This window comes from Phoca vitulina, unplaced genomic scaffold, assembly GCF_004348235.1.
Source record: "Phoca vitulina isolate PV1807 unplaced genomic scaffold, GSC_HSeal_1.0 scaffold81, whole genome shotgun sequence".
NCBI classification, from domain to species: domain Eukaryota; kingdom Metazoa; phylum Chordata; class Mammalia; order Carnivora; family Phocidae; genus Phoca; species Phoca vitulina.
The window spans coordinates 3,520,018-3,543,720 of NW_022589784.1; the positions used below are offsets into that span (position 1 = coordinate 3,520,018).

The following is a 23,703-nucleotide window of genomic DNA, read 5'->3' on the forward strand; positions in this document are numbered from 1 at the left end:
GTGTCTGCGAGGACGGTTCAGCCCTGCCATTGGAGGGGGAAAGCAGCCACAGACACTATGCAAATGAGTGGGCATGTCCCAGTCCAATAAAACTTTATTTACCAAAACAGGTGCAGACTAGACCTTCAGGCTGACTGTAGCTCGCCAGTTACGCCCGATCGTGCTTCCATCCAGCGTCCTTAGTTGGTGATCCAGGTTTTACTGTTAGGAACAGCACTGCTGTGGAATGTACTAGAACAGGTCCCCTAGGGCACTGTGTTGCAGAGTTTTTCTGGGGCAGGGTGTGCAAAGCGTTTGGTCTCAGGACTCCTTTCCCCCCTCCACAACCAGTTGAAGACCCCAAAGAGCTTTTGTTGATGTGGAGGGGTCACACGTGGCTTTGAAGTGCCGTCCAGTCTGCTCGCTCCCCCCAAGGTGGGACGTTGTGTTCCCTCTGCCGCATCTGGGCTCCTGCTTCGTGCAGTTTTCTTCTCTCCCATCGCTGTTCTTCTGTCTTGTCTGCGTGTTGGGTTGCTGCCGAGCCTGGAGGCTGAGCAGGACAGGTGAGGGGCCGGGGCTACAGCCCCAGGAAGGGGGGCGGAGCCGTTTCCTGCTTCCTCCCTCAGCCTCCCAGCTCAGCCCAACAGGCCCTCGTCAATGCTCCCTTTCCTCCTTTAGCTATAAGTCCTACTTGGTATGAGGCTCACTGTCCCCTCCACCTCTTGCCGAAACGGCTACGTAGAGCCGACCCAAGAACCACCACTTGCCAAACTCAGGGACATGTGTTTCCTGCCTCTGGGCAGCACCCGGCACCCTATAAAGTATCCCGGGAAAATGTCACGAGGGGGCAGAGAGTGGACAGAAATGGTAGACATGGCAAGCTTTAATCTCGGTTTCCAACAGGAGCCAACATGCTTAGCTGTCAGATTGTATACGTGTTTACTTCGCTTTTACATGGTGCGCGTGGCCAAAAATTCCAAATGTCCAGAAATGTCCAGAAAGCATACTGGATTAAAACAGAGAGGAAGACATAAACACTGTGGGCAGTTTTGTCTTTCGACCTGAATCTGCTGTATAGGGTTACGTGCCCCAAATCATACATATGTGTCCTATTACAGGCGGTTTGAGGGATTTTCAGTGCAAAGTTTGCTTCTACGAGTTGTCAACTTCAGGTTTAATTTTAACATCCGGACCTCTAACGTGAGGTGCAGATCATCTGTTGTGCAGGGTTTGTAGGTTTTACTAATACCGTTACTCTTGGTTGGAATTTTTGGATTTTTTTTTTTTTTTTTAAGACTTTAAGTAATCTCTACACCCAACAACCCCGAGATCAAGAGTTGCGTGCTCCTCCAACTGAGCTGGCCAGGTGCTCGAGAACTTTCAGATACTGATAATGAATCTGAATGTAGAACACGTTGGCGTGAGGCAGGCCTGGGCCCGGCCTCTCTCCCCCACCGTGGTTCCCAAACGTTTGTGCACAGCTTTGGGCAGGCAGGGTGGAGGGATAGGGGCACACAACACACACCCTCTCCTGTAGTAAAACAGTTGTGCAGCCTTCCTGTTGACTGCAAGGGCCCTTCTGGAAAGTTCTAGAAATGGCCGCAGGAAGCAGCCAGACCAGCTTGTACCGGGAGGCAGAGCCCTGTGCCAGCCTCCCCCAGCCTGAATGCCCCCTTCCCTGCCCCGTTTGTGCCTCTGTCTGCGTTCTTGCCTCAGTAGGCCCTTTGGCTTCCTTCATGGAGCCTGTGCCTGAGCCAGTCCGTAAGCTGATGGAGCCTGGCTTCCTGACCCGTCGTGGATGCGAGGGGCCCGGTCATGCTCCTGGTGCCAGCTTTCCCCCTGCCTCTCCGTTGTCCAGGTGCCTTGGTTTATGCTTTATTTCCCGTCCCCTGATTTGTCCTTGTTTCCCTTGATACATGCGGGAGTCGCATCTGCTTTGCCGCGTTTCCCTGTCACGTGCAGCTGTGTGACGAGGCCACGCTTTTCCCCGCAGATAAGGCTGCTGTGAACGCCCTGTGAGGTCCCTGTATGTGTCTCTTGGGCACACACGTGAGGGCCTCTCTAGCTCAGTGGTTCTCCCTGGGGGTGATGCTGCTCCTCTGGGGATGCTTGGCGGTGTCTGGGGACGTCTGTGGCTGTCACATCTGGGGGTGCTCCTGGCATGGAGTGGGCGGGGCTCAGGGATGCTGCTCAGCCCCCCAGAGTGCCCAGGACGGCCCCCCACAGAGCGATTGGGCCCGATGTCCGCAGTGCCGAGGGGGTGTCTGCCTCACGAGGTGCTGGGCCCCGGGGTACATGTGTCTTGTTCATTTCTAAGGCCATTTGGCCTGCCTTCTGCTGGTTTCCTTGTCCCAGTTACACTGGGGATGCTTGTGTTTCTTCATCTTTTTAAATTAACATATTTATCGTGAACTTACATGTTTATAGGCTTACTTATATTTATGTATTTGTTTCTGAGTCTTAGGTGCTTATCAGTATGAAGAAGAAGGTTCAGTGATCTCTCCTATATCCTGCCTCCCACACACCCAGTCCTCCCAGCTACCGGCATCCGCACCCGAGTGGCACGTCTGTTACACTCAATGAACCCACGTTGACCCATAGTAGACATTAGAGTTCATTCCTGATGTTGTGCATCCTGTGGGTTTGGACAGAGGGAGGAGCCTCCCGGCCCTGAAGCCAAGGTCCTCGGTGCCCCACCTTGTCAGTCACACCTCCTCCCCCAGCCCCTGGCCCCCACTGATCTTCTGCTGTCTCCACAGTTTGGTCTTTCCCAGAATGTCACAGAGCTGGCATCATACGGTATGCACCTTTCTTGGACTCCTTTTTTTCCTTTTTGGAAAAAAAAAAAACGCTTTATTGAGATGTAATTCACATACCATACGATTCAACGCCTTCCAGTGTGTAATTCGGTGGTTTCCAGTGTCTTCAGGGTGGTGCAGCCGTCACCGTAGGCAACGCTAGTACATTTTCTTCACCTTCGTACTTTTTAGTATCCCCTTCTCAGCCCCGGACAACCAGTCACCTGCTTTGCCCGTGGATGAGCCTGTTCTGGACGTGTCACCCACGTGGACTCACACCCCATGTGGCCTTCTGTGTCTGGTTCCCTCCCTGAGCGTCGTGGGCTCGGGGTCCGTCCCCTGGGCAGCGCGTGTGGGCGCCTCTCCTGTTCGTGCCGAGGGACGCTCCCGTGCGTGGGGGACACGTGTGTATGTGTCCCCCCGTTGATGGATGCTGGGTTGTTTCCACCCTTAGGCTGTTGTGAGTCCTGCTGCTGTGAACATGCGTGTGCAGGTTGACTTGTCTCTTCCTTCGCATCTGTGTCTCCTCTACCCGTTGTCACCGCTGCCCTGTGTTGGCCCTGTGGGGGGGGCTGGCATCGAATCTCCCCCCACCCTGGCCTCCCCGTGGTCCGTGGGCAGGGCTGGGCACATCGGAGGCTCCCCCCTCACCCCGGGCAAAGCCATGGAGCGGGCCCTGGAAACCCCGTGGCTGTAGGCAAGTGTCAGTCTGTTCAGATGCCTTTTTCTCGGGGAGCGGGGTGACCCATTCATCCGATGCCCAGGTTTGTGCTGAATAAAGTCTAGCAGCCACTGCAGTGAAGGGCTTTGGACCCTGGAGCTCGCTTCCCTGTGACCCCAGGGGCTGCTTGCATATTGGCGGCATCCAGGCCTTCGAACCAGCAACTTCTGGTAAACATTGGGAAGGAAGGAAAGTTGATTATTCGTGTCTTTGTTTCCCTTTTTCTTCTTTTTCTTTAGGAAGCTGCTTCTGAACCGGGTAGTGCTGTCCTCAGGGGACACTGGGCAGTGTCTGGGGGACATCTCTGGTCCTCATGACCGGGAGTGCTCCTGTCATCGAGTGTGTGGGGTCAGGGATGCTGCTTCCCCACAGTGCCCAGGATGGCCCCCCAGAGAACAGCCCGGTCCTGTATGCCCCCAGTGCTGAGGGCGGAGACCTGCCTTAGGGACATCGGGAGAGAACAAGATGCACTTGAGGGTCCTTGTTGGGTGCCATGGGACAGTTTATAATAAAAGATAAGTCCTCGGCCTTTTGTGCCACCGGGATGCGGCTCAGTTGACATAATTCCTTCGCACACCCTTGCCAGGCCACGGCCAGGGTGGCAGACCTGAGCTGTGCCAGCACACAGGATCCCGTCAGTGACTCGTGTGTGGGTGGAATTCAGAGAAAGGCATTCGTAGAGGGGCGGAGCTAGAGCCAGAGCTGGCACGGAAACCAGCGAATGTTGGGTCTGTGTCTCCTTTGGTTCATAGCGGCCAGGGTCTCTCCTCCTCGGCACCATGAACATCGGGGCTGGATTGTTCCCTGATGTGAGCGTGTCCCGGGCACCGTGGGAGGCTGGGGAGCATCCCTGGCCCCACCCCAGTCGTGACAACCAGAATGACCCAGGTGTTGTCAAGCGTCCCCTGGAGGGGGGCAGGATCACCCTGGGTGAGACCCCCTGGGTCAGGGGATTCCACTGATCACCCCCCTTCCCCCCAGGAGTCTGTGTTCTGTAACCATCTGACCCACTGAGGTTCTGGGATGTTGCACACGTTGGAATATACACACTGATTGGGGGGGAGGGGTGACCCTCCCACGTTGGGGTCACTCTGGTTTACACCATCTGACCCGTTGGGGATTGATTCTGGTGTCTGGTGTGAGCAGGGACTGGACTTAATTTTTTTTCTGTAAATAATTAATGCAAAGTTTCTCTGCCTTGACACTGCAGACGTTTTGAGCCAGATCACCCAGTGTTCCCTGGAGGGCAGGCTTGTCCTCAGGTTGGCACCAGTGATAAAGGCAGTGTATTGTTATTGTAATAAGTGACAAAAGCGGATATTAAGAAACGCTCCCCTGACATGTGATGGGTGTACCTAGCACGGCTGGTCATGCCGGGTGCTCACAGGACATTCTCCGTATGACACAGGGAATCCTCATTCGAGAGGCTCTAAGGCCCGAAGGATGGGGGTGACCGTGTGTACCCCGCCCCCAGCAGTATTGATCTAGATCTGCTGTGATCTAGATTCTGTCCTCCACGAGGGCAGATTTGGTCCTTTGCTCGCGGCCTGTTCCTGCTGCCTGTCACCCAGAAGGCGAGCGCTACATGGCTGGCAGGCCGGTGACCTTTGTCTTGGTGTCTCTGCAGATGGAGGACGGCCACACTCTCTTTGACTATGACGTTCGCCTGAATGACACCATCCAGCTCCTGGTCCGCCAGAGCCTCGTGCTCCCTGCCAGCAGCGTTAAGGAGAGGGACTCGGAACTGTCGGACACGGACTCGGGCTGCTGCCTGGGCCAGAGCGAGTCCGACAAGTCCTCGAACAGCGGTGAGGCGGCCTCCGAGGCAGACGGGAAGGCGAGCTTGGCAGATGAAGACACGTGGGACGAGACCGAGCTGGGTCTGTACAAGGTGAGTCTCTCGCAGAAGGTTTGCGGTGGAGCGTGCTCCCCATGTGGCCGCTCTCTTCACCCCCAGGGCCCCGGGTAGCCTGCCCCGTGCCCCTCCATCATCACTGGCTTTCCAGTAGCCCAACTGCAGGGTCAGGCGAGCTGCCCTCCTTCCCTTGGCTGGGCCCCCGGTCTTGCTGTGCACATCGCCAGTGGGTGGGCTCCCGAGGCTTCCCTGTGGAAACAGAGTACTCCAGCACCCCCTCGTGATCCTGGACGGCAAGTGTCGTGTCTGGGTTTTGCGGGGATCTCTCTGCCCTTCCCAGTGGAAGGAGAATAAGAGAATCACCAGGCCCCGATGTCAGCAGTGCCGTGGCTAGGAAATCCTACTACAGTCACTTGGGTTTGCGTCCCGATCCTGAAGCACCCAGAACCTGAGAACCCGAGCAGTCTCTGGTCCGTGCTGCTGGTCGGACTTGCCTTCTCTGGGTTGGATGAGAGTGTTTCCTTGTTCCTGGCAGGCCAACGAGTATGTCGATGCTCGGGACACGAACATGGGAGCGTGGTTCGAGGCCCAGGTTGTCAGGGTGACGAGGAAGGCCCCGTCTCAGGACGAGCCCTGCAGCTCCACCTCTAGCTTGACGCCGGAAGAAGACGTCATTTATCATGTGAAATACGACGAGTGAGTGTCCCTGTCGTTGGGTGGGCTGGGGTGTTGGCTGTGTCCGTGGGGCCCAGAGTTTGGCACAGGCTTGGGGATGATGATTAGGATTTAACCACCCAGGAGGCCACCGCTAGAGGACTGACGTCATGGGGACCCACAGCTAGGCTGAACCCCTCCTCAGGTCATCTAGTTGGAAATGTGCCCCCCCCACCCCGTTGCCTGTCTTCTTCTGTTCATACCATGTGTCGCCACTGCATGAAGCCTCTCTAGTTTGTTGTCTGTCCCTTACTGGAATGCACGAGTACTTAGCACTTAACCGTGTGCCGGGCACAGGGACTCCTTGTCTACGTGTGTAGAGGTCTTGGACGGGCTCAGTGGCCACCACAGGATACTGCAGGCTAGGGGGCTAGATCTCTCGGTTCTGGAGGCTGGAAATCCCAGATCATGGTGCTGGCGGGTTCCTGCTGAGGGCCGTCTTCCTGGCTTGCAGACTGGCTGTCTTCTCGCTGCCCTCACGTGGTCTTTCTTTTGTGAGTCAGAGAGAGAGAGAGCGCCCTGGTGTCCCTTCCTCTTCTTGTAAGGACTCCAGTCCCATTGGATTAGAGCACCACCTCTATGACCTCGTTCAACCCTATTTACCTCACCAAAGGCCCCATCTCCAAATGTAGTCACATTAGGGGTTTGGGCTTTACCATGGGGATTTTGGGGGGGACAACTCAGTCCGTAACTGAGGGCAAGTGGGCCTCGCCACTGAGAGCTCACATTCTGGGGGCTGTAGGGGCCGCTTCCCTGCCAGTTTCTGGCACCTCCTCAGCTTAGCTCTGCGGAAATTATCGGAGTAGTTGGATGAATGAGTCAGTCGGCGCAGGACTCCCAGCCTCCTGGTTGGGGTTGTGAACTGCAGCCTTGGGGCCAAATCCCGCGACCTGGATTTGTAAAGGAAGCTTTATCAAAGCCCATCGTCGCCCATTCGTTTCTGTTTCACCTGTTGCTATTTTCCTTGGTGATAGAGTTGAGGATTTAGAGACCTTCCAGCTCACAACGCATCTGACCCTTTACAGGAAAAGTTCGGCAACCCTTGTTCTTGGTGATTTCCTGGGGAAAAGGGAGTGCTCAGCCCTATGGGGAGTTGATGTAGATTAGGGATTTCTCCTCAGCGGAGGTTTAACTTTGTTGTTGAGAGAATGTTTCTTTCAGTCCAAGTATTTTATGCCTTTTTTGAGGCTGCTAGAATATTCCCGCATATTTGGAATAATGAATTCCTATTGTATTCTAATACCCAGTAGGTTATATAAGTGGAATGAGGTGGTAGACCCCTATCCAAAAGCGCCTTCCGGTACAGACTGGTGGACACAGTGCAGGGTTTGGCCTCCACACATGTCCCATGTATTTGTTCCCCAGGGCTGCAAAAGCAAAGGACGTCGGATCGAGTGGCTTGTAATAACAGAAGTTTATTCTCTCATTGTTCTGGAGGCCAGAGGTTCAAAATCAAGGGGCCGGCAGGGCGCCACTCCCCCTAAAGGCTCCCTCTTTGGCTCTTACAGCTTCTGGTGATGGCTGGCAGTCCTTGGCTTGTGGCCTCATCCCTCCATTCTTTGGCTCTGTCTTCAGGTGTCGCTCTCCATCTGTCTCATTCCCTCTTCTAAGGACTCCAGTCACTGGATTTAGGGTCCCCCCCCCGCAGTGTGACCTCATCTAAGCTTGATGGCATCTGCAGAGACCCTGTTTCCATGTGAGGTACCAAGGATTAGGACTCCCAACATGTCTTTTTGGGGGACACCGTTCAACCCACAACACCTTCTGTAATTTGTGTCTTCTCGGCCTGGGTATTTTCCATACTGGGAGATGAGATCTTCGGGGTGACCAAGTAACCCGAACCCATGTTGGCACAGCCTTTTCTGCCTCGGCTTCTATCTCCCGTCAAGGGAATGAAGTTGGGTGTGACCCCGGGATCTGATAAGGATGGGGTTTTCCTCCCAGCTACCCGGAGAATGGAGTGGTCCAGATGAGTTCCCGTGACGTCCGGGCTCGTGCCCGAAACATTCTCAAGTGGCACGAGCTAGAGGTGGGCCAGGAGGTTATGCTCAACTATAACCCCGACAATCCCAAGGAGCGTGGCTTCTGGTACGATGCAGAGATCCTGCGGAAGCGTGAGACCCGGACAGTGCGGGAGCTGTACGCCAACGTCCGGCTTGGGTGAGTGGCACACGGCCCTGAGGCTGTCCAGCCAGGGCTCCGGAGGTGAGGCCCTCAGTCCCTCACATTCCTCCACCTGGAGGACTGTCTCTGAACCCCAGGTCCCGACAGTGGAGATTTCAAGATGCTTTTTTCTCTTTTTTGTGTTCTGAATTTGGTGAATAGGTAATAATCTCAAATGTGTCAAAATCCAGAAAGTACTGAAGGAATATTCTCCCTTCTCTATCCCTTGGTCACCTAGTACTCCTTTCTGGAGACCACTCTCTTCTTATCACCTTCTGGGGATGTTCTGTGCGTAAGCAAGCATAAACATGTACAGAAGCAAAGTACATGTAGGATGTACTCCACATCAGGGATCAGCAAGCTGCTGTCCACAGGCCAGATCCGGCCCTCTGCCCGTTGTGGCAAATAAAGTTTTATTGGCACACAGCTATGCCCATCTCTTTACTGATTATCTGTGGCTGCTTTGGTGTTACAAGGGCAGAGTCGATTAGCGCAGAGAGAGGCTGTGTGGCCCACAAAGGCGAAAATACTGCCTGGCTCATTGTAGTAGGTATTTGCCAAGCCCTATTCTACCCTGTGTGTGTGTGTGTGTGTGTGTGTGTTAGGTATTTGTGTGTGTGTGTATATGTGTGTGTGGTAGGTATTTGCTAAGCTCTATTCTACCCTGCCTCTGTGTGTGTGTGTGTGTGTGTGTGTGTGTGTGTGTGTGTGCGCGCGCGCGTTAAGATATGTATGACAGAAAACTTACCATCTTAACCATTTCTAAGTGCACAGCTCTGGCTTGAAGCACACTCACACTGTCATGCGATCACCCCCACCCTCCGTCTCCAGAACTTTCCATCTCCCCACACAGAGACTCTGTCCCCATGAAGCACGGACTCCCCACCCCCTGCCCCAGCCCTGGCTCCCACCCTCTCCTCTCTGTCCCTGGACAGGACTCCTCTGGGGACCTCCTGGGGGTGGGGTCCTGCAGGATGTGTCCTTCTGTGTCTGGCTCCTCTCACTGAGCCCAGTGTCCTCGGGGTCCCACCATGTTGTGGCAGGTGTCAGGATGGCCTTTTTGTGGTCAAGTAATATTCCATCATGTGTATCATGCATATATACACAAATATTTGGGCAAGAGTGTCTTGAGTGCAGGCACAGCAAGTGCAAAGGTCCTGGGGCAGGGTCATAGCTGGTACATTTCTAGCAAGGAAGCCAGTGGGGTGAAGTGGAGGGACAGAAGGTGGGAGGGATCGAGACTGTGGGAGCCTCTAAGCAGCATGGTCCAGAGAGGTTCGGAACTGGTGTTCTTTCTCTAAGAGCTGGCAGCCACTGGAGCATTTGGGCACAGAAGTGACATGCTTTGACCTACAATTAAGAATTTTAGCTCTGGCAGCTGAGGGGAATGGACTGCAGGGGGCAGTGTGGGAGCAGGGACACCAGGGTGGAGACCCACACAGGCATTTAGGGGCGGGGTCCCAGGGCTCAGGCCAGGCTGCAGCTATGTTCTTGTTAACGTGTTCTTTCTTGCTTTTCTCTCGTTTTCTTGTTTTCAATTTCATTGATTTCTGCTCTCTCCTATATTTTCTCCCTTCTCCTTTCTTTGGGTTGATTTTGTTCTTTTTCTAGTTTCTTGAGGTAGCAACTTAGACTGTCCATCTGAGGCATCTCCCTCCCTAACGCCTGCACTCAGTGCTATAAATTCAGTCCTCAGCACTGCCTTCACTGATCTCCATGTGAAAGTTTGCTATGTTGTATTTTTCTTTTTCTTCACCATTATATATATGTATATATATATATATATATATATATTTTTTTTTTTTTTTTTTTTTTTAATTTCCTTTGAGGCTTCCTCTCTGGCTCCTGGCTTCTTTAGAAGTATTGTGTTTAATTCCCAAGTGTTTCGAGACTTCTGCATTGTTCTTCTGTTACTGATTTCTAATGTGACTTGATTATTGTTTCTTCTCTGGCCCCTGGTAGGGTCTAAGTTGGTGACTATTCTGTGGTTGCTTGAGGAGAAACCAGTATATTCTGTTAGGCAGAATGTTGGCTGGTGGTGCTCCCTTCTTCGGATTCTTGCTGATTATCTGTCTGGTTCCCCGTCAGGTGCTGAGGGGGTGCTGGGGTGCCCATCTTCGCTGTGAATGTGTCTTCCTCTCCTCTTAGCCTCACAGTTGGAGGGCACGGTTGTCTGGTGCCCACACACTTAGGGCAGTTCTATCTTCCTGGTGGAAAGACCTTTCCATCATGTTGTGATTTCCCTAGCAGTTTCCTTGGCTCCAACGTGTGTGCGTGTACGGACACACCTGCTTTGCTGCTTCAAGTTAATGTTTGCAGCCTGTATCCTTTTCTTCCCTTTTACTTTCAACCTGTGTAGTTGAATTTGAAGTGAGCTTCTTAGAAGCGGCATATAACTGGGTGCGTTGTTTTTTAATCCACCCCGGCATCTTGTCTTTTGATCGGCACGTTCAGACCATTCATGCTAGGCGATCATTGGTAGGTTACGTCTGCCAGTTTGTCATTTGTTTTCTTTTTGTTTCCTCCGTTTCTCTTTTTCCATCTTTCCTGTGGGTTATCTAAACACATTTTGGGGTTCTGTCCTGATTGTGTATGGTCTTTTGAGTGTATTGCTGTGTATAGGTTTCTTAATGGTTCCTCTGGATTTTATCGGTTGTCCCTTTTGCCAGAAACCTATCTTTACTTACGTCCCTTTGTACTCACGGAGTAGCAGACGGGGTTCGGATCTTTATTTCAGTCCTCACCTGTGACTTCAAGAACTGCTAAGGAGGATAATCTGTCATACGTGCCCACTTTTCTGCTTTTTCTGTTTTTCTTCTGTTGCTCCTAAGATTCCTTCCTGTATCATTTCCTACCTGTTTGAGGAGCTTTCTCCCTTATCCTGTAAGGGTGTGTCTGCTGGCAATGGATTCTGTTAATTGTCCTTCACTGAAGAGCGCTACCGCCCCTGTCCTACTGGGGTGGCTCTCGAGCATGGATTCATTTCATCCATACATGCTTTACAATTCATTTCTTACTTATTTTTTTAAGATTTTATTTGAGAGAGAGCATGCACAAGTTGGGGGGAGTGGCTGGGGGAGAGGGAGAAGCAGGCTCCCCTCTGAGCAGGAAGCCCCACGTGGGCTCCATCCCAGGACCCTGAGATCATGACCCGAGCTGAAGGCAGACGCTTAACCGACTGAGCCACCCAGGTGCTCCACAATTCATTTCTTTAAAGTGACTCTTATTTAAACAGTTATGATGATGTTATCACAATGTAAAGATTAGTCATAATTTTTTTTTTATATTTTAGTTTGTGTATTCATTTTAAGTCCTCTCTATGCCTTAGTCATAATTTCTTAACAACGTACTCAGTCACTGGTTCGTCTTCCAATTACCTCACTTGTTTTTCTTAACCGTTTGTTGGGTTGGGATGAACGGAGCACGCACAGACTTCAGTTAGGTCAATCCGTATCATTTAAGCCCCTTTTATCTTCTGGCCTCCCGTCCTTTCCTCCTTCCCCCTTTCCGTACCAGATTACTTACTGAGGAAGCCTGGTCGTGTGTCCCACAGAATCTCCGCGGCCTGGGTTTTTGCCTTCCACACCTCATGGCGCCACGTCCTCCGCGCCTCTGCCCCCGGGTTTCCTGCAAGCTGGTGGGACTGTCTGCGCCTGTGCGGCCCCGGTCTGTGGCCACGGCCACTTGTGCTGTCGAGCACTCGAAATGTGGCCAGCACGGGCCGAGGTAAACCGGAAGTGTAACACACACACCGGCGTCAAGGGCTTCGTGCTGGGAAAGAACGCGAAGTAGCTCGTGCATAGTTCGGTCCTAGTCGTCACCCGTGGAAATAATATCCGTGTACGTCAGGTTACATAAAACCCAGCGTTGATTCCGTCCGTTTTTTTTTTTTTTTTTTTTAAAGATTTTATTTATTTGACAGAGAGCACAAGTAGGCAGAGCGGCAGGCAGAGGGAGAGGGAGAAGCAGGCTCCCTGCTGAGCACAGAGCCCGACGTGGGGCTCGATCCCAGGACCCTGAGATCATGACCTGAGCCGAAGGCAGATGTTTAACCATCTGAGCCACCCAGGTGCCCCAGATTCCATCCGTTTTTACTTCATCAGCATGGTGGTTGGAAAATGCAGAATTACACAGGTGGCACGTGTCTGGGACTCCCATTGGCTTGCCATTGGATGCTGTTGATGGAGATACGGGATTGATCCCTTTGTGTGGGGGGGTGGGTGTCACTTGACCCTGGAGGAGTTTTGCATTTTGAGAGAGGGAGACTGATCAGACTTCACTTTTAGGTTTCGTGTGTTGGGCCTTGTTTAATCAGTGTTGCCTGCTGAAAGGTTAGAGATGATTCTCTCAAAAGCATCATGTACTGAAACTGTGGTTTATATGTAGTCTTTGTCTTAGTAGGACTTGAACTGGAAGGAGAGAAGCTCAGTGCATGCGTGAGGCCCTGATAGAACTAGATAGAACCAGAGGTGTTCCTGTGCTCTGAGAAACGTGTTAGGTGACCGTGTCCCCGCTGAGGCGCCTTGGCAGGTTGGCCAGCTGGAATGTTCTAATGGCTTCTGCCTCACAGGGGTGGTTCTCTCAATGACTGTCGCATCATCTTCGTGGACGAGGTGTTCAAGATTGAGCGCCCGGGCGAGGGGAGCCCCGTCGTCGAAAACCCGATGAGAAGTGAGTTCTGATTCTGCCCTTCTGACTCCCACGTCGGTTGTGGGGTGGGGGCTCCTGTCCCCGCTCTGCTCGGCCGGCCCCGCCGCAGCTGAGCCCCACCTCCCGTGTCCAGGGAAGAGCGGGCCTTCGTGCAAGCATTGCAAGGACGATGAGAGCAAGACCTGCCGGGTGTGCGCCTGTCACCTGTGCGGGGGCAAGCAGGACCCCGACAAGCAGCTCATGTGTGACGAGTGTGACATGGCCTTCCACATCTACTGCCTGTGCCCGCCCCTCAGCAGCGTCCCCAAGGAGGATGAGTGGTGAGTGGACGGGCTCCTCCTCGCTGCCCATCGAGTTTCCCCGGGGGTGTCCCGTATCCCAGCTGGATTTACCCTCATTGCTGGGAGGCGCCGTGAAATTCCCGTGGGAGAGGGACGAACGTCTGGCGTCGTAGAACGTTCTCGCTCAGCGTTGCCCACCAGGGCACACATGGCTACCGAGCACGTCAGACGTGGCCCGTGCAACCGAGGGGCTGGACTTCCTGCTTAACATTAGTGAATTTAAACTGAAATGCTCCCCCTTCCCCGGACCGCGCCGGACGGCAGGGAGCCCGGGGAGGGGGCGGGCGTGGGCAAGAGGTGACATCCCTGCTGTCCCAGGTATTGCCCCGAGTGTCGGAATGACGCCAGTGAGGTGGTGCTGGCAGGGGAGAAGCTGAAGGAGAGTAAGAAGAAGGCGAAGATGGCGTCAGCCACGTCCTCCTCACAGCGGGACTGGGGCAAGGTGAGGCGGCCCCACGCCCCGCGCCCCTGCTGCCCTGCCTGCCCTGCATGCGCTCACCCTGCTCTCCTCTCTGTTTCTGGATGGACAGGGCATGGCGTGCGTGGGGCGTACCAAGGAGTGCACCATCGTCCCGTCCAACCACTACGGACCCATCCCGGGGATTCCTGTGGGCACCATGTGGAGGTTCAGAGTCCAGGTACCCCCAGACTTCCTGGGCTCTGGGGCTGGGCCGATGGGTGCTGGCCTCCCAGAGGCCCCTGCGCCTGGGCGAGGACCACCCTGGGGGCAGGTGGCAAGGCTGGACTTCAGGCCAGCTCCTTCCGAGGTGTGGCTCAGACTTGGGGTGTCTGGGGGCGAGGCTCTTGTAACAGGTGTGATGCATTCGGAAGAAAAGTCAGGCCGCTGGCTTTGAAAGTGGGAGCAAGGAGGGTGGGTTTGAGCTGCTCTGTGGCAGCCAGTCCCAAAGGTGCCGTTTATTTCCTGGTGGTTTTCGTAGGTCAGCGAGTCGGGGGTCCATCGACCTCACGTGGCGGGCATCCACGGCCGGAGCAACGATGGGGCTTACTCCCTGGTCCTGGCTGGGGGATATGAGGATGATGTGGTGAGTGTGTGGTCGGGCGGTTCTAGATTTTTAAAAAATTGTGTATAAAATAATTTTATACGCATAAAACTTGCACTTAACTAATTCTAAGTGCATAGCTCAGTTGAGCGCACTCACTGTTGTACGACCACCCCCACCCTCCATCTCCAGAACTTCCCATCTCCCCACACGGGGACTCTGTCCCCTTGAAGCACGGACTCCCCACCCCCTGCCCCTGCCCCGGCTCCCACCCTCTCCTCTCTGTCTCTGTGAACGGGACTCCTCTGGGGACCTCCTGGGACTGGGGTCCTGCGGGATGTGTCCTTCTGGGTCTGGCTCCTCTCACTGAGCACAGTGTCCTCGGGGTCCTTCCACGTCGTGGCAGGTGTCAGGATGTCCTTCTGTTCTAAGGCTGGATCGTAATCCAGTGCGTGGATGGACCGCATTGTGTGTATTGTTCACCCATGGACAGTGGGGTTGTTTCTACGTTTAGCTGTTGTGAATAATGCTAGTGTGAACATGGGTGTGCAAACGTCTCTTCAAGACCCTGTTTTGACTTCTTTTGGATATAGACCCAGAAGTGGGGCTGCTGGGTCGAATGGTAATTTGTTTTTAAAGTTTTGAGGAGCCTCCGTGCTGTTGGCCGTAGTGGGCTGCGCCAGCTTGCGCTCCTTCTGCTAGCACGTGGCAGCCCGGGTTCTCCTCGTTCTGTGTCTTTGACAGTTGACCTCCTGGCAGGTGTGTGCGGGGTTGTTTTCGCCTGAGTCTCTCCTCTCCTGTGTGTGGAGGGCTCAGCCTGCCCTGCTTGTCTGTTTCAGGACCACGGGAACTCTTTCACGTACACGGGCAGTGGTGGTCGAGATCTTTCTGGCAACAAGCGGACTGCGGAACAGTCTTGTGACCAGAAGCTCACCAACACCAACAGGTTTGCAGAAGCAGGTTTTCTTCTTTCTTCACCAGCAGGCTTCTGCCTCGTCCTCTGGCAGCTACGCGGGGAGGGGATTGGTTCTTTTTTGGGGTGTACATCCAGGAAGTTAGATTCCCGTTAAGAGTGTGATGGGATGTAGAGATGACGAACATCTGTTTCTTCCCTTCTGTTTGCTAAAGACTGGTGAGTCGTTCAGATGTGTTAAAGAAAACTTTTCCCCTGAAAGGCCAGATAATATTTTTGGCTTTATGGGCCATCTGGCCTTTTTTGTAACCACTCAGCTCTGCTAGCCTAGCACAAAAGCAGCCTCAGAGCCCACATGAATGAATGAGCATGGCTGTGTTCCAATAAAACTTTGTTTACAAACCAAGTAGTGGGCCAGATTGCTGACCCCAAACCGCAGGATGGGGAAGGACTTTGTAAGCACAAAAAGTATCATAAAGCCAAAGGGAAAAGATAGAGATTTGATAACCTAAATATTATAAGTTATGTCAATAGAACCCATATGTAAAATGAACAGGCAGATGACTATTTGGGGGATGAGTCTGCTACAAACATGATCTATGATGGTTATGTTCTTCTATATAAAGAGCTTTGCAAATCAATAAAAACTAATCGAGAAAAGCAAAGGACATAGAGGACATACAGATCATTCACAAGAACAATGCCGATCTCCAGTGACCAGGAAAACTTGAGTTAAACTCTGGTCATCAAAGAAATACAAATTGAAGCAATGTTGAGATACTGTTTATTTCCCCTATAAAATTGGCCACAAATTCCAAAATGTTGAGAAATGCCAAGACGCAGGCTAGTGTCCCACTGTTGGTAGAAATACAGATGGGTGCCGTCTTTCTGGAAAGCTCTTTACCTCTATGTGTGAAGAGCCTTCAAAACGTTCTTACCCGTGATCCTGTGAATCGACTTTCAGAATGTGTTCAGGAGATACGGGGGCATGAAAATTCTATATGTGGTGGTATTCTATCATCTAAAATGGCAAGAAGAACTGAACACGAAATAGAAAGGGGCGGGGAGCTCATGTTAGTGTACAGGTACTTGTCTAGTGGAATATTTTAATTTCGATAGCTGTTAAAAGCCCTCGGTTGGGAAGCACTGGCCGACGTGAGGACTGCCCCGAGCTCACATTAGGGGTACCAGGGGGGCACACACCTCCGTAGTCGTCCTGAAGGAGGTGCTGAGCCTGAGCCCCGGTCTGCTTGTCCCGGGCCTCTGTGGCCCTCAGTGGGATGGCCCTGCCCAGGTTCGCACACCTCCAGCTGGGGTGTGGAACTTATTCTCGCATAATTCCGGAGCCCAGACTCTGACCTCGAGGGCTGGGCGGGGCCGTGCTCCCTCTGAATCCTCTGGAGGGGGATCCTCCCTGCCGCTTCCAGCTTCTGGTGGCCGCTGCTGGTCTCTGGTGTCCTGTGGCTTGTGGACGCGTCCCTCCAGCCTCTGCTCCTTCACGGGGCCTTGTCCCCGTGTGCCTGTGCCTCCACTGCCCTTATAGGGACACCGCGCTAGCCCCCCCCGATCTCCTCTGAACTTGACTCCCATCTGCGGTCACCCACTTTCCAAAGGTTACGGTCACAGGTTCTGGGGGTGAGAGTGGGACCCTCTCCTCTAGGGGGCGGGGGGAGGCGATCCAGCCTACACCTTGTGGGGCCCCGGCTCTGCCCACAGGGCGCTGGCTCTGAACTGCAGCGCCCCCATCAACGACCGCAAGGGGGCCGAGGCCAAGGACTGGCGGTCCGGGAAGCCGGTGCGGGTGGTGCGGAACGTGAAGGGTCGCAAGCACAGCAAGTACGCGCCCGCCGAGGGCAACCGGTACGATGGCATCTACAAGGTGAGTGGCGGGCCCTGCCCCCGCCAGGCCCTCGCTGGGTGCCCTCCGGCCCCGCACGGCGCCCACCTCCACCGCGCTTCCCCACAGGTCGTGAGGTACTGGCCAGAGAAGGGGAAGTCCGGCTTCCTGGTGTGGCGCTACCTCCTGCGGAGGGACGACACTGAACCTGGCCCCTGGACGAAGGAAGGGAAGGACCGGATCAAGAAGCTGGGGCTGACCATGCAGGTGTGTCCCGGCCGGGCCTGTCGCTTCCGGCCTGGGATCCCAGCTCGCACCCCTCGGGCCCGTCCGGCGCCTCGTGCTGCACAGCCCGGGCCAGGAGCTGGCCTGCTTTGAGCCTCGTCTTCCTGGCCGGTCACTGGAGGTCGTGGGAGCCTGCTTTCTTGGCCAGAAGCCCTCCGGGGTTTCCGTGATCTTAAATGATTTCCGGGCACCGAGCTGGTCGCCCCTTGCTGGCTGTACCATTCGGATTCTTTAGCCAGTGGATCTCGGCCGTGGGCTGCTGGTGGTTGTCTTTGCACTCAGAGCTGGAGGGCGGAGAGCCAGACTTCCTTGTTAGAGCTGTGTTCAGGGAGGAGTTTGTGCGAAAGCAGCGTGGAATCCGGGATCTTCCGTTTTGCTAGGCTCCACGCCTCCTCCAAGCACGCGCAGGCAAACCCACAGAACCGGTGGGATGTGGGGAGGAATGCTCCCTCAGAGCCCTCGCTCACCTCCTCGCGGCAGCTGTATGTCCCAGAGTTCACCCGGTGCGCGGCGCGCCTTTTATGCACCATAATTATGGTGTTTCTGTTCATTATGGCAAGTCTCTTTACAGCTGATAACTCAGTGTGGGACTATTTAAGGAATCTTAATTGCTACTGAGAATCAGATAGCGCCTCCCCCAGGGGGTCATGAAGTTGTCTTTTGAACATGATGTTTGCACCATGGAGAATTTCAGAAGCTTGAGGAACCGGGGAGAAAAATAGTCATGGGACAGGATCCACCAGCATCTGGTGGGAGTATTTGTGACTTCGTGTTCCTGAAGACACTTGGTGGTTTCTAGATGACACACTGGAAAATCCCACATAATAGGAGGTGCCTCAGAGATGGGGTTATCATCAAATAATGCCTGCAGACTCCTCAAAATTGGGTTGGCGAGCCAAGGCCTCGGGGCCACGTCTTTGTAAAGGAAGTTCTCTGGAGGCCCAGCCTTGCCCATCCATTCCCTTCTGGGCCCTGTCCACTTTTGGGCTACAGCAGAGCTCTGAGGCTTGGCCCCTCATGGGAAAGCTTGCCTGCCTCTGAACGAACGAATAAGGATAATGATTAGACTCTCTTATTGCTAGAGCTGATGGTGAGCATTTTCTGTGCATTCCCTTGTTCCCTTGTCGGGCGCAGATGGCACCCTTTGCCCTTTTATTTCTGGTATGTTTGCCGGGTAGAGGTTTATTTGCCAGAGGTCCCCTGGAGGCTGAGTCAGGAGAAGGAGTCCTCCCACTGAGGCGACAGTGGGAACTGGGGAGGGACTGTCAACGAGGTGAGGGTAGAGGGCGGGGGCAGGAAGGGCGCCCGGACCCCCCGTTGCTCCTCACGGCCGACTCCACCCTCTTGCAGTACCCAGAAGGCTACCTGGAGGCCCGGGCCAGGAAGGAGAAGGAGAAGGAGAACAGCAAGAGAGAGGCCGAGGAGCAGGAGGAGGAGATGGAAGAGGAGGGGGCCTTCACGTCCCCCAGGAAGGGCAAGCGCAAGAGCAAGTCCGCGGGTGGGTGTCTCTGCGGGCAGCCTCCCTGGGCCTCCCCGTGAGCATGTCCGGCCGCCTGCCCTCACCCCCTCTGCTCTGTCCCTGCAGGTGGCAAGGCCGGTGTTGGGTCCCCGGGAGGGACACCTAAGAAGAGCAAGGTAGAGCCCTACAGCCTCACGGCCCAGCAGAGCAGCCTCATCAAGGAGGATCAGAGCAACACTAAGCTGTGGAGCGAGATCCTGAAGTCGCTCAAAGACGGGCCGGTGAGTGCCTGCCGCCCCCACCCCTACCCGGCCTGGGTGGCCTCTCCCCTCATCTTTGTTTATGTGGTGATGTAGAAATAATTCCCTATCATAACCGTCTCTAAGTGCACAGCTCAGCGGCATGAAGCACACTCACCCTATTCTGCAACCACCCCACCCTCCGTCTCCAGAACATTCCATCTCCCCACACGGAGACTCTGTCCCCATGAAGCACGGACTCCCCACCCTCTGCCCCAGCCCTGGCTCCCACCGTCTCCTCTCTGTCTCTGTGGACGGGACTCCTCTGGGGACCTCCTGGGAGTGGGGTCCTGCAAGATGTGTCCCTCTGGGTCTGGCTTCTCTCACTGAGCATGGCGTCCTCGGGGTCCCTCCACGTCGTGGCAGGTGTTAGGGTCCCTTCCTTTCTAAGGCCGAGTGATATTCCAGCGCGTGGGTAGACCGCATCATGTTTGTCCGTGCAACTGTGGGGGGACGCTGGCTGGCTTGCACCTCTGCTGTGACCTTCTCCCAGGCACGGGACTGCTGGCTCATAAGGTCCGTCTGTGCTCAGCTTTCTGCGGAACGGCTAAACCAGGCCTGTCTTTTTTCGATCCTCCTGCCCTGAGCAGGATGAGTGACCTAGATGGGTCACCGCCTGCTCGGTGTCCTCTGGCCACAGCCCATACCTCGTGGGAACGGGCTGTCTGTGCCTCCCTTTGGACAGTCCCCTTGGAGTCTGCCTGTTACTCTGACGCTCTCTCCTGGGCTCTCGGTCCTGGTTACCTTGTCTCGGGGCCTTGGCCCTCACGGTCCCCTCGGCCTTGAGTACCTTCCCGCACAGTGCTCCTGCAGGGGTCCCCTGCAGCCCCTGTGGCGAATGCCCACAGACCTGGTGGCTCTGAACAACACCGATTTCTTCTCTCAAAGTTCTGGAGGGCAGAGGCCAAAAATGAGTCTTTCGGGGCTCAGCGCAGGTGTGGGCAGGGCCGGTTCCTTCCAGAGGCTCCTAGGCTCCCCAGTTTCTGGAGGTGCTGCGTCACTGGCCCCGGCACACCGTTGGAGACTGTGCCTCCGTGGTCACACGGGCTTCTCTGAGGGTCAGACCTCCCTCTGTCCCTCTCACATGGTGGGCTTCCTGGGTAACTGAGGATATTGTCCCATCTCAGGGCCCTTAATCCCATCTGTGTGAAGTCCCTTGAGCCGTGTGAAGTCCCTTGAGCCATGTGAGGTGACATGCACAAGTCCCAGGATTCAGAGGTGGCATCTTGGGGGCCATGACCTAGCCGGCCGCGTGTCCTCCAGGTCACCTCCTCCACAGAGCGCTGCCTGACCGCTGGCATTCCAGGGACCCCCCATCCCCCCCCGGCTCCCTGCTGTCCTCCCCCCAGCACTGCCATGACGTTTCTGTCCCCACCTGTCTCCTCTTCGGTCTCCCCCGCTGGCCTCCACCCTCCAAGTGGGCCGGGTTTCTTCTGTGTTACCCGCCGATGGGCCCCCACGCCCAGGCCTCACGCAGCCGGCGCTTGGCACCGGTGTACTGAGGGGAGAGCCGCTGATAAGCCCACTCTTGACTCTGAGCCCGCTGTGCTCTGGGCCGCGGGTGCCCCTCGGCCTGACTCTGGGCATGGCCCGCCTCTCTGGGCTTCTGTTTTCTTGTCCTCACGTGGGGCAAGAGCTGCCTCCGGCCCCCAGGTCGGGGCGCCGGTTCTGACCCTGTCGGAGGAGGTCCGGTCCACTCTCACGCGCTCTCCTCCAGTTCCAGAAGTTCCTGAGTAAGGTGGAGGAGGCGTTCCAGTGCATCTGCTGCCAGGAGCTGGTGTTTCGCCCCATCACAACTGTGTGCCAGCATAACGTGTGCAAGGTGAGAGGGGCGGCCGTGGGCCGGGGGCGGGGGGTGCTCAGAGGACACTGTCCTCCCCCTCCCGTGCCCCCGCCAGGCTGCAGAGTAAAATGCAGCACCTGGGCCACCCTGCCCACCTCTCTGTGACCTTAAGGCACACTGGCCCTCCGCCTGTCCCTCCAGCAGGCCATAGCCTACCTGCCTTAGGAGTATTCTCTGGTTCTCCCTCCCCTGGAACGTTCTCTCCCAGCCTCTTAGGTGGCTGGGGGTCCAGGGCAGGAGAGGATGGGTGGCAGTCTCAGCCTGAGGTTTGATTATAATAAATGTTGATTGAGCATGCTGTGGACTGGGACGGAGAGGTGTGAGGTGCTTGGCTCCTAGAGGAGCAAGAGGGAGGGTTTCCTAGCGGAGGTGACATCTCAGGTGGGCAGAATGGCGTTTGCAGAAGCCTGGACAGGCGGGCAGGGCGGAGCAGCTGGGGCCTGTAGGGGATGAGGGCTGGGAGGTGGGCCTGCAAGGTGGTCCATCAGGAGGGCTGGACTGGAAGAGAGACTGGGGGTGGGGGGGCGACATGGGGTGGCCAAGGTCTCCTCTGCAGCCGTGCTGACGCTGGGGTGGGTCAGTCTCTGTGGGCAGTGACCCCTCCCTGCCAGGATCACCCCCAGTCGTGATAGCCGCAGAGGTTCCCGACACCACCCACGTCCCCTGGAGGCAGAATTGCGCAGTTGGGCGCGCTGGTGAGCAGGAGTAGCTGTTTTGCAGTGTCTTCTAGTTAGAGTCGCTCAGTAGGAACTTATGGGCAGTGAAGGCAAGCAGTTGTGGTGGAAGGGACTGTCCCTGCCTCCCGGCCACCCTTCCTCTCTGAGCTACTGGCCCCCTTTCTTGCCTTGGGGTCATCTCGGTTCAGGCTCCTGTGTTAGCTGTCCCACCAGGGGAGGGCCTCCAAGACCATCAAGCAGTGTGGCAGGTCAGGCCCTTCCCTTTCCTGTCCTCGGGCCCTGCTGCCCTGCCATGCGGTCTGCTAAGTCCCCTTGGCAGTGTGGCCCGGGAGAGAAGCCCTGCGCGCCCCAAGCAGAGGCTCAGCCTCTCCCGGTCGTGTGGCCTTGGAAAGCCACCCAGGCCCTCTGAGCCCCCGTTGCCTTGGTGAGGGGCGGGGGGGCGGGGGTGACACCCTCCCGGCCAGCTTCTGGGCCAGCACGCAGGCAGAGACGGGACAGACGGCGGGGCCGGCGGGTCAGGCCTTAGAGCTGCGGCGGGTTGTGGGGAGGCCACTTCGGGGCGTCTCAGCAGAGCCAGTGCGGGTGCTGGGGAAGGGGCTGTGCGTTTGGTTTGTCGCTGGTTGCGGCAGGAACCGCAGCCTCTGAGCCATCCTAGGAAAATGGCTTTGGCCTACGTATCCCAACACCTGACTTTGTTTCTACTCTATTAAAAAACTTATTGTAGTGAAATACCTACAAAGTGAAAATTGCCATCGTAACCATTTTCAGTGCACAGCTCCGCGGCATGAAGCCCACTCACTCGGTCCTGCAGCCACCCCCACCCTCCGTCTCCAGAACTTTCCATCTCCCCACATGGAGACTCTGTCCCCATGAAGCACGGACTCCCCACCCCCTGCCCCAGCCCTGGCTCCCACCCTCTCCTCTGTCTCTCTGGACGGGACCCTCTGGGGACCTCCTGGGAGTGGGGTCCTGTGGGATGTGCCCTTCTGGGTCTGGCTCCTCTCACTGAGCCTGGTGTCCTCGGGGTCCCTCCATGTCATGGCAGGTGTCAGGATGTCCTCCTCGCCCCCCCCCCTTTTTTTTTAAGATTTTATTTATTTATTTGACAGAGAGAGACACAGCGAGAGAGGGAACACAAGCAGGCGGAGGGAGAGGCAGAAGCAGGCTTCCTGCGGAGCAGGGAGCCCGATGCGGGGCTCGATCCGAGGACCCTGGGATCATGACCTGAGCCAAAGGCAGACGCTTAACGGCTGAGCCACCCAGGCGCCCCTGCCCCCCCCCTTTTTTTAAGTAGGCTCCATTCCCAGTGTGGAGCCCAATATTGGGCTTGAACTCAAAATCCTGAGATCAAGACCTGAGCTGAGACCAAGAGTCTGATACTTAACTGACTGAACCACCCAGGCACCCTTTCCTTTTCTTTTTATGGCTGAATAACATTCCAGTGCGCGGATGGACATTTGGGGTGTTTCCATCTTTTGGCTTTTGTGAATAATGCAGCAGTCCAGAACCTGATTTTTGAATGTGGACCTGAATCTTAGTTGTGTTGAGTAGAAAGAACTGCCTTTGGTCTCTGGAATCAAGGCTGTAGATGATTGAAAAAGGATTGAGGAGTTTTACAAATGGGAGCAGAAGCCACAGCCTGTGTCTAGTGGCTGGATGTGCGGTGGCATCTGCAGGCTTTCCACCTTGTTGACCTTTACCCCCTCACCCGCTTGCCTGACACCATCCTTCAGGTGTGTGCACATGCGGGTGGCATCTTCCCTGTTTCTGCGAGTGGGAAGCTGGCTGTCCAGGGCTTGTCTGCCTCTTAGCTCTGTTCCCACCTGGCTTGCTTCTCCAGCTCTCATGCAGAATGGTGTATGAACCCAGAAGTCTGGCTTGGGGCCAGAGATCCTGCCTTCCTTTCGTCCTTTCTTCTCAGCACGTATTTGTTGAACATGTGTGTGTCAGGGTCCTGTGCTCGGTGCTGGCGGGGTCAGCAAGACCTCTCCAAGTGGCAGGCAGTGTCTGGCCTGCTTCACGTAAGGACGTTAGTACAAGGCGATTCCAGAAGGTGGAAGGTGCTGTTTTAAGACAAGTAGGGTGAGGGCTGCTTCTGATATTCTAGGGTCACCAGGGAAGGGTCCTCTGAGGAGGTGACTTGAGCCGAGGCATGAGTGACAGGAGAG

At 55.3% G+C, this 23,703-nt stretch overlaps 1 protein-coding gene across 3 annotated transcripts in view; it reads left to right on the forward strand.

Annotated features, from left to right (window-relative positions):
- The window catches only part of UHRF1 (ubiquitin like with PHD and ring finger domains 1), a 29,892-nt gene that overhangs the window by 4,789 nt on the left and 1,400 nt on the right, over nucleotides 1-23,703 (forward strand). For 2 of the 3 annotated variants that reach the window (XM_032394678.1, XM_032394676.1), the window contains exons 3-16: nucleotides 5,126-5,389; nucleotides 5,889-6,049; nucleotides 8,012-8,227; nucleotides 12,801-12,901; nucleotides 13,014-13,200; nucleotides 13,540-13,663; nucleotides 13,752-13,859; nucleotides 14,160-14,264; nucleotides 15,062-15,168; nucleotides 16,852-17,014; nucleotides 17,102-17,239; nucleotides 18,608-18,755; nucleotides 18,843-18,997; nucleotides 20,733-20,837. In XM_032394678.1, the coding sequence (XP_032250569.1) occupies nucleotides 5,126-5,389; nucleotides 5,889-6,049; nucleotides 8,012-8,227; nucleotides 12,801-12,901; nucleotides 13,014-13,200; nucleotides 13,540-13,663; nucleotides 13,752-13,859; nucleotides 14,160-14,264; nucleotides 15,062-15,168; nucleotides 16,852-17,014; nucleotides 17,102-17,239; nucleotides 18,608-18,755; nucleotides 18,843-18,997; nucleotides 20,733-20,837 (2,082 nt within the window). The remainder of the gene's footprint in view (nucleotides 1-5,125; nucleotides 5,390-5,888; nucleotides 6,050-8,011; nucleotides 8,228-12,800; nucleotides 12,902-13,013; nucleotides 13,201-13,539; nucleotides 13,664-13,751; nucleotides 13,860-14,159; nucleotides 14,265-15,061; nucleotides 15,169-16,851; nucleotides 17,015-17,101; nucleotides 17,240-18,607; nucleotides 18,756-18,842; nucleotides 18,998-20,732; nucleotides 20,838-23,703) is intronic. The other variant, XM_032394677.1, reaches the window with a different exon arrangement.